The sequence below is a fragment of the Zerene cesonia genome, chromosome 17 (assembly GCF_012273895.1).
Source record: "Zerene cesonia ecotype Mississippi chromosome 17, Zerene_cesonia_1.1, whole genome shotgun sequence".
NCBI lineage: Eukaryota > Metazoa > Arthropoda > Insecta > Lepidoptera > Pieridae > Zerene > Zerene cesonia.
In genome coordinates, this window is record NC_052118.1 from 5,643,253 (window position 1) to 5,658,276 (window position 15,024).

The 15,024-nt window shown below is 33.0% G+C and overlaps 1 protein-coding gene across 1 annotated transcript in view; it reads left to right on the forward strand.

The window, feature by feature from the left end:
- Positions 1–870, forward strand: part of LOC119833278 (T-complex protein 1 subunit beta) — a 4,116-nt gene extending 3,246 nt beyond the window's left edge. Inside the window, exon 10 of the mRNA XM_038357244.1 lies at positions 312–870. Coding sequence (XP_038213172.1) covers positions 312–484 — 173 coding nt within the window. The 3' untranslated portion in view covers positions 485–870. The remainder of the gene's footprint in view (positions 1–311) is intronic.
- The last annotated feature ends 14,154 nt before the right edge of the window (positions 871–15,024 follow it).

Here is a 15,024-nt window from a genome sequence, read left to right on the forward strand (position 1 = left end):
ACAGTAGTCGATAATAGTAGTATTTAAAATTTAGACTACGTAGTTACATAGTATTATATTAATTATTTATACATAATTAAACTTCTGTTTAGGCTGTACATTGATAGATCAGTCAGTCAGCCATCTTTGCATTTTTATTTATAAGATATTAATATTGGTTATTGTTATAAAAATATTATAAAATTTGATTATGTATTTTCTCTTTAATATGCAAAATATAATCCGGAAAAAAATTAATCTTCATTATAATACGCATGCAAGTCTACTTGAATGACATACAATCAAATATTTAATTTTAAATGCCCTTGCAGACATGGAGAATGGTCGTGTAGGTGACATGAAGAAGCTCGGTATCACAGAGTCATACGTCGTCAAACGTCAAGTATTATTATCGGCGTCTGAGGCGGCTGAAGTCATTCTTCGTGTGGACAACATATTAAAAGCAGCGCCTCGCCGTCGCGGCCCTGATCGCCGTCCTTGCTAAATATTAAAAAAATATATTTTAGTAAGAGAACCATAATAAAATTGATGAGCTTGTAAGGTTACATGGAAAGCATTTGGTGCGAAAGTATAGTGTCACAGATGGTTCTCAAATTTTTTATATACTAATTTGTTTGTCACCTTTATTAATTGAACTTTACGATCTTAGCTTACATTTCAAGTACTGCGAATTTGCTTGTGTCTCGTTTAAAATGTATTAATTACAGGTAATTATACCTGTTTTATACTGTAACAATGATAGGTTTCCTTCTAGTGAAGCTAGCTGCATTTTAAGTTTAGAAGATATTATTTTATTTCACAATTAATTTAACTTCTATGTTTGGCTGATGTTGCCTTATGTATTTACTTAATAATAAAAAACTTACAAATATATATTTGACTTTTCCATTCCTTTTTGACTTGGCATTGGCTAACAGCTGGCGCAATGCGTAACAACTACTTTATTAAGTTAATTCTCATATCATATCTCTTAAGGCAAAATTTTGAATAGTGTACGATAGAATCCTTACTCGGAAATAAGTACGGAGCGGTTTTATGATATGTTTTTTTTTTCGTCTGAAGATAATAGGCTACTGAGTGACAGAGGCTACTTTTTGTCACGGGGAAAACTCAACAGTCCAATGGGAAGATCCTTTATGATGAGCATTTGGTCACTCCGAAATCTACAAATTCCTCTAAGTTGCGCTATATTAAAAATATTACATGAAATTGAATTTTCTTTGACCACGGTTTTTATTAACGAAATAGTTCGATTTCGTTCGTTGAATTAAACGATTAATTTATTTATTGAAATATAAATGTCCAGTAAGTAAATAGCTAATTACACAATAAACAAACTTGATGATAAATTACTGAGCGAAATGTACGTACATATCAATAAGTTAAAAATCAATAACAGGACAGTTATTAGGCATCCAATTAATTCAATTTCTGTTAAATTGTCATATGGTTCTACCATATGACAGATACAAGATTTATCAGAAAGCATTACTTTAAAAAGCTCAGATGAAATGAAATGAAATTTTTTGTAATTAATAGATGCAATAAAATACACGTGAGCTTTACTTATAAAACTCACGTCTATTTTCTTGTATCTATTTATTACAAAAAAATTGTATCTACGTATAATATGTTAGTGTTTCATCCGAAAGAAGATTCCATTTTATTTGATAAATTTAGCAATTTCAATCCGAGATAATATAATTTACCTTTATTATTTGATTTGTCCCTCGCACTGTTTTACGTCCTTACAATAAAAGCTTTAACCTTATCTGAACCTTTTCATATTTAAACGACCGTTTTTCACGTCCATATTTACAAATAGGTACTCTCGTATTTGCTTATTTTTGTGTAAAGATCCGTATCCTGAAAAAGTAGCGTATTGTACTGACATAACAATACAATTATCCCGTGATACCTAATAACATTATCATTTCATGAAAGCTTCGTATGAAGTATTCAAATCTCTGCGTCAAGAAAAGTATATTGGGAATAAAAGGGAATATCATGTTTTAAATACTTTCATATCGATATTCTACGCTATATTTATACAGTTCGCTAGCTGTTGCCCGCAGATTTGCCCGCGCGATCTTCATCAATTTTCATGGTAAAAACTTTCATCCCCTTGGGGATAGAATTTATCAAAATCCTTATCGGATGCCTACGTCATAACCGTCCAGTGGTTTGGGCTGTGCGTTGATGGATCACTATTTCAGTCAGTCAGTCAGTCACCTTTGAGTTGTATATATATAGATTAGAAATAATCAAATGAATAATAGTATTGTCGTATTTTCATATAACATAATAATATTTTTTACCATCAAAATTGCTGCCAATACAATCACAAATCAGCGATCACCGCCGCGTCCAAGCTCCTAGCATTGTGATTGCTTATGGGCCTTATTGTTTTGTTTTGCCAACCTAACAGGAATTTGTACTCTTTTTTCATGGTGTCCATATCGTAAGCAGATGGATATACAAATGATGGTATGTTGTTCCACAAATCAGCAGTTTTAGGTAGAAATTGCTGCAAAAAGCGCACTGTTGAAAACCACTCGTCTACGAAATGATGCAGATGGCATTTTTGTATATGACGAACTTAAGAAGGTAAAGAGTCTACGTTTGTGAGTACAGCATGAGCGTTGTTTCATGATTTTATCAAAATGTGGCCTAAAGAGATATGTCATTCTTAAAAAAATAATTTATATCACATAAATAGTAGGTACCAAAACGTTTTAATTAACATTTCTGGTTATAATGTTTCTTTCCAATTCTAAATTTTCCAGATTTTCATATACCTATGGTAGAATAAAATTAAGTACTTATAAGTTGAAACGACACGTAATACACAAGTAACAAGAAGAACAACAAAGGGAACAAATAAGTATAAATTAAGCTATAAAAGTAAAATATTTTTTTCAAAGGGAACCCCAACTTGAAGATTGTATTACGTGAGTTGCTGGAACAAACCTTTTTACATATTGCCTTACATTCTCTTAAGGCGAATCGGTGTTAGCACGACACGAAACTGACAGTTCGTTCATTTTTAACACGCACCCTTTCTACCACGTCGGGACAACAATTTGGATAAATGGTTCATTCTCTGGCAACTCAGTAAATTATTCAAACTCATCTCTTCCATCGTTTCTTAACATGACAAGGAGAGGATTGGACGATAAAGTGGAATATTTAGAGAGTAATCACGTACGCAACATACAGACGAGTTATTGTGCATTGCGGCCTTATTACAGCACTTCGTTTTTTACATTTGTCTTTCACGTCTTACTTAATACGAAACTCGGCAAATACTGTAAATCTTTGTTAAATATTTTATAAGACTTTCATTTGGTTTTAGAATATCTTAATTTTTTGTACTTTAAACTTATGGAACATATGCTAACTATTAGAATTTATTATAATACTAGCTTTCCGCTCGCGGTTTCCCCCGCGTGGAATTCGGTCATATCGCTTTCATCCCCTATTTCAATCCCTTCTACCCTTTTTTGCGATAAAAAGTATCCTATGTCAAGGTCAGTTCTATCTTCATACTAAATTTCATCAAAATCGGTTAAATGGTTTAGGCGTGAAAACGTAACAGACAGACAGTTACTTTCGCATTTATAACATTAGTGGGGATGAATGTACAAAATATACTTATATAATATATTTTTATAGCACTTAACAGACATAATCCGATGCCAATTATATTTTAGCAAAAAAAAAAAAAACGATGAGGTAAATACTTAAGTACCTACTCTTCCTTTCAAAAAGTCGATTCTGAAAGACTAATGCTGAAGGCTTACGTTTTTTTATTGCATATACGCACGGACATTATATTTCATTGGTAAGAAGCACGGTAGCTATAACGAAAAATTTATTTTAACCTCTATATCCCCGACCGGCGACCGTATTGTACATGTTGTAAATAAAATATGTATTATAATAGATAAAGTATGTCTTATAATAATGTAATTACAGATTCCCAATTTAAATAAGTTGAGATTCAAGCATTGGCGTAGCTATGTACTACAGTACTAGTTTATTGTGGTAGTCGTGCACGCTTCGGCACGAATTAGGCCATCTCGCACCGGACAAGCGACACCCCCACAGAAGACGGTCGTGAAATAGCATACTGCTGTGTTTCGTTCGGTGAGTGGGGGAGCCGGAGGCCCATATCCCTTTCCTTACCCTTCCCATTCCTTTCCTTTATTCCTCTAATCAATCCTTTCCTAAACCCTCTCCAATTTGAAGTCGGCAAACCATTTGGAGAGGCGTTATGCCTGCCAAATGTTCATGGGCGGTGGTAGCGCTTACCACCAGGCGCTTATAATCCACCAGCTCCATTGCCGATGATGAAATAAAAAAACAATAGTTAGTGTCCTGGGCACTTATTATTCTGTGTCCCTCCAGCTCGACGAAAACCCATCCTTACTAGAAAATTGACACTGACAAGACAAGAAACATTTAATAATAAATACAAGAAAAAAGTCCCGAGGCGGGATTCGAACTCGTGTCTTTCTATTAAACCGTAGCTTTTCTCTATTGTATAAAAATTTCTAATCAATAAAGCATTTGAATGCCTTTGATTTTTTTTTTAATTAATTCTAACACAGTCCTGAGATTAGCGCGTTTAAGCAAACAAAGAATCTCTTTAAATATTATTATAATTTTCGAAATAGGTGCAGTAGTTCGTGAGATTATCCAGTTCAAATAAAACATATAAACTCTTCAGTTTTATATTGTTATGTTGGTATAGATTCATTGATGTGCGTTTGATTAAGAATTCGCCTGTGCGTAAGCCCGTAAGCCCGCGCGCGATGTTTTTTTAAAGTATTTATAGGTTTATATTAAAAATTGTTGCCTGATACCATAACCTAAACAGCTTATATAGCAATGGAGCCCCATTTTTAGACCAATGCCCATGGTTACCTAGCAACGCCTCTGGACACGTGTCCTATGAATGTATTAACTCAGTTGCTCATAGTAGATTATTATTTCAAAGAAAATATATCTATTAATTCTCAAAAGCGTCGCTTAATGAAACAATAGCTATTTAAGTGGATGCTTTTAGTTAAAAGCATTTCATTAAAAAGCAGACGCTGAAAAACTAGGCATTCGAGTGAATAATGTTAACTAATGACGAATGTTTGTAGTTGTTGAAATGTTCTTGAATGCCACACAGGTCGTTCCGCAAAAAGTACCTGCAACGTAATTGCGAGTCGGAATGAAGTTATAAGCCTCTTCGTTCATTATAGAATCCGTGCGCTGTGCGGTGGTATTACACATTATGTGGTCATTAAATATCTAAATAGGAATCTATTAACATTTATAAATTCGAAATTTTTCGAGAATTCGTTAATATTATTGCGTTTTTACATCTTAGTATTAATAATATGTACCTATAATCTAACATTCACATTTTTTATCGGACCTGATTTTGTCTAGGCATCCTATTTATTGAAGCGGATATGTATCCATTCTAAGATTTTTTTTATGTTAAAATGAAGTCCCGTGTTGGGGACACGGGGTGACCTGGGGTATGGGCAGATGATATACATATGTATCTGTTTTACAGATCGATTTTCTTTACGGATAAGAAGATTTAGGCCAAAGGTTTAGGCCAGTTCCCACCGGGAATCGATCTCAGTACCCCTCGTTTCTACGCTCGCGTGTTAACCGTTGCACCAAGCGGGCGGTCATTTTTTAATCTGGTAATATATAAAAAAGCTCGCAAAAAAAGAAGACATATAAAGATTGTCTGGGTGAAATTTTATTTCGTACAAATTTAGGTTTTTGAAAAATGTTTCAATAAAAAGAAAAGTTGGATAGCTTCGGTCGGGTGACCAAAGCTCGTCCTAGATACTATTCTATTTAAATATTCCAAGAGAAATGATTACAATGTCTTAAATGATGCTACAAATCCCGACCCTTTATACCGCTGAATAAGTGGTAATTATGGAGCCATTGTAATCCAAGTAAGTTAAGAGTTTCGTCGAAATAGTTTCTTTTCTTCTCGTTTATCTTTCTTAAACAGTGGAATTGGCTCGGGATTTAGGGAGATAATTACTTTGTTAGGTTCCCGCTATTATAGCTAAATAAACAGTGTTTCCTGTAAACTTCCACACATATGTGTGAACTTAATTAATATAAACAGTAACCGGGTTATTTAATATGGGTAATAAATATTTTTCAAAAGAGTAATTGCTACATTATAGAAATGTTTTAAACACCCAAATAATGGTAAATATTTGTTTTACAAATTTGTTTTACTAATTACTTACCATAATTAAAATAGAGTAGGGAAGGGTTTAAAACAAAATAATTTTTGAGTTGGATATCCACCTAACAAAAAATTTCCCAGGGGACAAAAACAATTTAATTTAAGTCATACCAAAATGAATAATTGAGATATATGCATTTAAAGTCGCAAAAAATCATACTCTTCTTTGAAAATCACACAAAATCCACTTTATACCACAATTTTGTAGTGTAAGCGAACGAATACAAGGGCGTAAAAATGCAGCTAGTGTGAATATTAGATAAATGCTAAACTAAACATAAAATATATCTTAACATTTAAAAAAGCAATCATTAATCGTTATATTTAAAAAATCGCTTGACACACAATTATAAATTCAAATATTCATAAATACATTATGATGTTAGATGGCCATATTGGTTTTTAATTAATTGCGCTCGCACAAATGTTGACACAACGTCAATAGTTATTGACATGATATTTTATATGGTTATATCGATATTCAGATTACGGTATGTAAGCTCTAATTGGCCCAGTTTGGTTGGACAGAGATCGCAACACTAAATAGAGATTTGCGCGGGACTAATCCATGTTGATCCGGGATATCCCAGCGGCATACCTTTACATAAATGACCCAATATCGTTACTCTTTGAGAAATATAGCTTCAGCTCTTGACCTTGTTTGAAAAAAAGAAAGGAATTTCCCTAGACTTGATATTTATGTGTAATTGATATTTAAATCAAATATTAATTATCCGTCATTCATGACAAATTGTTAAACAAATCAAAATAGAATTTATTTACGTTTAATATTACCGTAAAGTAGTTTGAGATTTACGTTTTCCCTCAGAAATAGACAACCAGTGAAAAAGCAATTCAACAAAATTGCGTTATTTAAATTAGGACAACATATAATATTTTAACATGATATTACCTACATTACATTGTTAAAGTTATGACTGACTTGGTACATCTGTATAACGTGATAACATACATTTGTGATTGTGAGCTCATCCTTCGAATTATTCAGTTATAGAGTTCACGACAAGGCGGGACCTTATTTATACTAAGCGCGGCAGTATAAGTTTCCTAAGTACCTGATATTGTTTTAGTTAGTAAGTCGCACTACTGGGACCCTGGCAGACAGTTTTGGCAGCTGCTCGGTACATGATGTATGCGAGTGTCACGTAAGAGATTATTTCTTGGCACTAAGACATGGCGCCCGCTTATACAATTGTTTGCTTAGCTGCTTTACGTAAATGTGACAAGATATGTGCTTATCTGTGGTGCATTATAAAGAGTTTCCTCAGGTGTTATTTTTTTTATGTTTTGCCTGGCACGATAAGGAACATCTAAAAGGAGTTTTTAATTCAAGAATAGAATTGTAGAATTTATCCCCTCCTGATTCATACAAAATGTTCTTATTGCTGCTAATAGTATTTTAAAAGTGAGAATCGTATATACTTCGGCATGAATTAGTCGAGCATGGACCGGAGAAAATACCACGCCCTCATAGAAGCACGCATGTAAGGCCACTGCAATTGGCCTTACACCTTCGCAAATTACCATGAAATAAAAATAATGCATTCATCCATTATTGCATCAAAAAGATATGCCTAAAAGTTAAATCATTACATGAAATATAAGTTAGAAAGTTAGTAATCAATGTAGTCTACTTGGTACGTATGGGTTTTAGAAGCTCATGTTCATGCAGAACGTCACACAGGCTTCGTCCGTGAAATTGAATTAGCAACTCATTAGTGACGCCAATAAAACAACACAAGCCTACCCGCCTACACTACACACAACGCAGTAACAACCTAAGTGCATATATCGACATAATATATCGTAATTGCTTTGATTTTTTCAATATCTGTAATCTCCGATTCCCTACTAATGTTTAAATGCAAAAGTGAGTTTCTTCCTGTCTGTCTCTTCTTCAAACTTAACCCACTCAACTGATACGGTTCAAAAATAGTGCATAAATAATATGTAACTTGAGAAAGGATATATGATAGTTTTATCCTAGAAATCTCACAGGAACATGAACTATACGGTGAAAAACCGAGTGTCTATTTTTTCTCTAGATAATTAATCTATGTATACATTATGTTGATCCTAATCTCCCTACCAAAAATAAATTAACTACACCTGTCATTAAGTCACGTAGTACAATAAAAATAAATAAATAGCGACCCTTAAGTTGCTCAATTGAGTGTATCTACTTGGAAACTGAAATAACTCTTGCGCAATTCAATTTGTATCCATGATCGAGCATTAATCCATCCATCACGAAAGTGAGCGACCCGGTTAATTCACGATGGCTAGGCTTATAACTGGAGACATTTTTTAATTCATACAAATAAATCGATTCATCGTGTAATGGTGAAACAATAAAAGCTGAGAAGGCGTCGGGACAATTTCGACAAACTTGTGAACCTTTGTTATTAGAGCCAGAAACACGAATTACGCGTTGTGGTGCCTTAACTGTGACCACAACGCGTTGTGAGCTATTTTCCCGCTCAAAAAGCATTTTCAGTCTTTGAGCGCAACACGTGTTAAATATAAAAAAATTATCACTTAAGGTGACAACATCGCCCAAATCCCAAAACACCTGATATTCAATGAAGTTTTTATAATTCCCCTGGTATACCCTAACCCCACTAGCCTTATAAAAAATGTATTAAGAGCATTACCAATAACTGTACTGATCACTTTTCATGTTGCAAGGGTCCAAACTTAAATAAAGCATAATATTCAGGCACTTTTTTCTATATTTATTACATTTTCTCGAAAACGCCATAATTTTTATAAATTAAGTTAACACAAACAAAAAATTACGCATAAAGTATAAAATAATATTCGTTTATATTCTTTTATTCCAATTTATTTCTCGTTGTTGTATAAGTCATTAAAATCTATAGCGATCATAATTTACAAATGAAAGTTTGTGTATGTCACAATATTTCAAACCGGCGAAGCGCGATTCCCCAGAGCGGGCGAGGGTAAACTCTTGCGAATTATAGGCACTTAGTTTAAGCGATGGCCCGTAGGGATTCTATTTGTTTCGTTACACTGACTTAACATCAAACGTACGAAAAATATACATTTAATTCCTTCATTTAGCTACTGTATGTGTTAATTAGATACTTCTCACGTAATCAGTCCAATCAAGACATTTTGCTTCTGGAGCTCGAGTGAGCACAAACGTTAATTTACCTAATGTATCTCGTTTAAATTGAAACGGCACTCTGAGCAGCTCGTGAATAATTTAAGCATTACATCTAAAGGTGATTGCTTTCGTGTTTATTTGTTATTAATATAATACGATTTGATGCCATACACGGGAGATGTTTGTAATGACTTCTCTTAATATAAATTAAAGCAATTAACGCTGCTCTGTTGGAAATGTACATTTTAACAAATTTAAGGTTATATACGTAGGTAGTTAATGTCGTATGGTAATTTGAGGTGTGTAGGTAGATAATTAAATCAAAAAAGTTATTTGATATATAAGTACCTGTCAGTTGTCAAACTGTATAAAAATACCATTATAATATTTAATTTAAAAATGTTTTTATTAGCTGTATAGAATGAAATCCAAAAAAGAAAATCCGTTTGAATACTCAAAATGTAAACAAAAAAATTGAACTAAAAAGAGCTATCATTATTAAATAAGTAAAGAAACGAACTGCGTTTTAAAAATAATAAACAAATATTAGAAACTTTAAAATGCTATTACATAATTTTAAAACCTCTTTTAGATTTTACTTTGATTTTATGAAAGCGACCAACATCGTACATTTTGCCATATTGTCTCTAAATTCTAAATACTTTAAGGGTTAGTGCAATGTCGCTTATTGCAATGCAACAAAACACTAGAAGGGGCTTTATAATTTATACAGTTAGGAAATTAATTTGTATTTAAAAACTCTTATTCGACGGTTTGTTGAAATTTAGCTTTCAAAAAAACTTTTATTCAAATTGGTACATAAAACATACCATAGATAAAACCATGATGATTTTAAAGTCGACTGTCGCATATTCTGTACAGGGTTTTCAAAATCAAACTTAAACATTTATTTATTCAAGAAGACTTTGTTTAGAAGCGCTATTGTCAATATACAGAAAAATAATAATTTACCACTGCTTCGGATAGCAGTTTCTAAAGAGTAGGCAACAATCTATAATTGGTATTTTAAAATCAAATGAATGTTACCGTTGTACATTCAAAATAATTATCATGCTTCAGAACTGTCATACAGCATTTAAGCGACGACATTGATTATCTTCCATAATCAATGATCAATTCTTTAAAACATAGTAGGCTCTCTGATCAAATACATTTTCAGGAAAATTTTGTTAATGCATTCCTATTGAACTTTGTAATACTATCAAAAATTTGATTGCGTATACCCTTGACCAATGAACGATTTAATTGGCTTAGAAAGCCGGAAAACAGGCATTTTTATTTTGTGAGAAAAATCGTGCTAGTCCTCTATTCTGTATACGTCTAAGATGCTATTGACTGTGACGGAATCACAGTCTTACACGGACTGACGGACGGACAGTTACTAGCTAGGATAACAGTGATATCGAAGTGAGTATCGATCATTCAAATTATTTATCGAACATTTTTTGTAAAACAAAATGTTGCTGTTTGTGGCCCTGCCTATCATTAGAGAGTATTTTGGGTGTATGTTTTTAAATATGTATGTATATAAGTATGTTTATCAATTGTACTTGCATATTGTAATACCTGTTGTCGATGGTAGTAAAATTCAGAAATTACTTTGAAAAATATATTCTATTATTTTTTTATATTTTCTAAGAATTAAAAATAAGTCTCTTCAAGTTCAAGAGTAATTTAGATCTGTGGTGGTCCTGTCGCGACAGTGTTCCAAGTTAATGTTGCGTGTAAAGTTATGGCCCAGTTTCAGAACTGCATGCTCTAACTTCGCGGGGGCTATATGAGTTCCTAGAGAAATTCATGTCACGCACTGTTAATTTCAACATAGCTGCTAAATTTTATAACTCATTTTTTGATAAAATCTAGTTTACAATGCTGATAATAATTTTTTACAATTTTTATGTCATTACAGTTGTAGTTAGCTTGTACCTACGCTTTCTTTAGGGTAAATCAAAACTGTTATAATTTTTAATCGCATGCTGAATTCAGGTCTGACCTCTTTTAATACTTAAATCTCTTTATTTCTTCAAATATCCTTTGATTTCTACAAAAAAGTGTAACGAGTTATTTTATATAAATGAAAACATCTGAAGCCTTGTTCATGGCGCTATATTCACTTATTTTAATTTATCTAAAAATGTACAGTACATTAGCTTTGCTATAATATTATGATGTTTCGTATAAATTTAATATTTATAACCTATTATTAGCTGCACACGCATAATGAAAGAGAATTCTACAAGTGTGAAAAAGTGGATAAGAACTGAGAAGCTCACGTTTTTTCTATTCGTTTCTTTTTGAGGTTCGAGTACAATCCTTCAGCTTAGTAGACGTTAATTGCTTCGTGAGAACTCTTACACCTGTGCCTAATGGGTAAACGTAATAAACAAAACAATTGACTTAAATTTAAGTGGAATATAATGTTGCTATAATGTTGATCTTTAAAAATAAACCAATTTTTTTTTTTACATAATCTACTTGTTATTTCAGATAGTTGAGAGGCCAATTTAAAATAAGTCGGACACAGGTTTTAGTTTACAAATCTGTAGATGTGAATGGGTTATTAGTGTTTCAGTTGTTTTCTTCTACATCTTTACAATAATAATAATAAGTCCCCAGGGCTCTTAGTGGCGAGGTATGGGAGAAGACTCTCCGACCCATATGCTGCCGGGGTAGGTCCATGCCCTCATTACCGGCTTGCTTTTACCGGCTCGTCGAACGTAAAGTCGGACGAAGACAGGACGATAAAGCTGTCTAAAAAAATTTTGTGAGTTAAATTGAGAGTTTCTTTTTGATCAAAATAGTTCCAAAATAACTGTAACATAGTATATAACATAATATAGTTATCCGACTACAATATTTAAATTGGTATCGTTTCATCCATTGATATGAATGTTATTGCATAACAAAATGCCGCCTTGGGGACGCGTTAAGTAAAATATTAAAGTAGATGACAATATTTTAAGAAGAATAGCTTTATTTTAAAAGAGCACTACCATAAATTCCACCCCACTGCAATAACGCAGGACGTGGTATATGTGATCTGAATTCAAAAGGAATCTCATTTGTGTTATGAATGTTTTATTAATTCTATTGCGTATGAAAATAAAGGTTAAAAATATAGTAAAAATAGAGATGAATATTGATGATGAATTTTTTTACCAAAATGGAATAAGAAAATAAAATGTTTCACCACCAATAAAAAGTTGTTATGCGGGGCATTTTAACTTGTAGCCAAGTGTTTGTATCAAATTTCGATTCAAAGATTCTTTAATTTTTTTTGAGTAGTCTAATGTTTTAAAATTTTAGGCTCTTGCTATGTAATGTTTCACTTATTGAGAATAACTAGGTGTTTTCAAAACAAAAGTAAAATAGAAAATTTAATAGCATTAAAAAGCAGTATAGATACATATTAATTATAATTAAGAGAAAAATGTTGGTAAAATTTACATAAAGTTTATAAAAGCTGCAATATTTATGTTGGAGAATAAAAGTACGAATTTGATTCGATCCCAAATCGCTGGACGATTTGACATTATTGTCACAGAATTAGTTCTGAAATGCGGCTGAACAAACGTTCAGCATGGTACACCAACAGCAACCTGTTTTGAAGTTAAATTACTAAAGTTTGACAAGTAGTTCGACTCACTGAACTACACTAGGAATAATTGTACCTACCATGACGAGAAATGAGAGAGAAACATATCGTTTTATATCGTGAACGAATGCTATTTAATATGTAGGTAAATAAAATACATATAATGTCCATTGGATGTTGAATATATTTTTTTAATATTGAAGTGGATTATAGGCACATTGAACTTAACTTAGTTCTATTAAAAATAATATGATCCTAGAAAATGTAAGTTTTGAGTGAAGGCAAACATTAACCTGTGGTAATGCACACATATCTCTTACGTATATATATATATATACATATTCCTGTCTCATAAATATGAAACATATTATACCTACTCTTAAGCCCCGTATTCATGGTAAACATTTGTTTAGCAATTAAGTTGATTCAACATGTTGTAAAGTTGCTGTGAACATGTTGTTGCAACATAACGTGTTCCAGAGTTGATTGCCCATGTTGAAATGTCGCCCGAGGAGTGTCAACATTTACTGTAGGTAACAAAGTTACTGAAGGGGTCGAGCACGCTTCGTCATAAATGCAGCCAGCTCGCACCATGAAAGATATCACACCCCCAAAGAAGATCGCCATAAAATAGTAGGTAATAGTGTAGGCAATAGGTGAGTGGGGAGCTGCTGTTTCTTATCATTTCTACCCTTCCTAGTCCTTTCCTTTTTCTCACTTCTTCTTCTTTCCTAAGGGGGGAACCCTTTACTCGAAATCTGTAATCCATTTGTATATCTGTATTTCCCGATGCCCTACCACTACCAATGTTCATGGGTGGTTGAAACGACTACCATCAATAGACTAATTAGCTCCTCGAGCCACCATATGACATAAAAAAGCTTTCAGCAACATTGTTGATCAACTGTTGCTCAACAACTGTTTACCGTGAATACAAAGCTTAACATTTAGTGCTCATTTAGTGCAATAGATACCTCCCATTGTAAGGTCCAATAAAATATTTTTCCCAAGTGGCCCCCACGTCGTTCTGAAATTGAAACCGGAGATAATCTCTTTCGAGCGATTTCATCCATTTTATACTTTTCATTAAATTCAACTGAAGTCGTCGCAGATGGTCTTCGTAATTCTAAATTAATCCAAGACTTATTACATAGTAATTAACGTTTTTGACGAAAATAGAATGAATGTCTGACCAATTATGGACCAGCATGTGAGATTTGACAGATCTTATCTTTCATCAAAAAATATGTTTTAATGTGCTCTAGTGAGTACAATATAAATCGCGACGATAAAATAAGCTTACGAGTAAAATAACTATCAAAACGAAACTGTATCAACGCAGAACATATTAATGAAACAATAATTTCCATTGCAGTAATGTAGAAGTAGAGCAATAAATTGGCGATGCGTTTTCTCTATATAATATACTTACTTGTGAATGGAGGCCGTGGACCGACCCGTATGATATTAATTTCTACGAAGTTCCCAAGCACCAACAGGCTTATAAGATTAGAATAATTTTCTCGTTCCGAGGACTTCCCGCGAACGCAACCAGCAGTTTAATTAAAACTAACAGTTGTCTCACACAGTCTTATCCGGCAATTTGCGAGGTATTACAGGCCGAACTTTATCCACAAATTATCTTGACTCCATTTAACAAAGCGGTTATGTTAATACCGCCTCATCAGATTCACTAAGAGTTCCTTTTTCTTACAAGAGGTGTGTGCCCAATGACGTAGTTAAGGTAAAATATTGCATTTAATTTAAAATATCTAACATACGTCTTGTGGCAAAGTACAAACGTAATAAAGTTGTTTCTTATTTGTTTGTTAGTGTTATGAACATCTAAGTAGGCAACAGATATTATGAATCTGATCTGAGTAGAATATAATAGAAATATACGGTAACACAAATGTTAACAAATGAATCAAAATATATCCGACATGGCGTCATCTCTCCCCTCTTATCTGCGTGCGC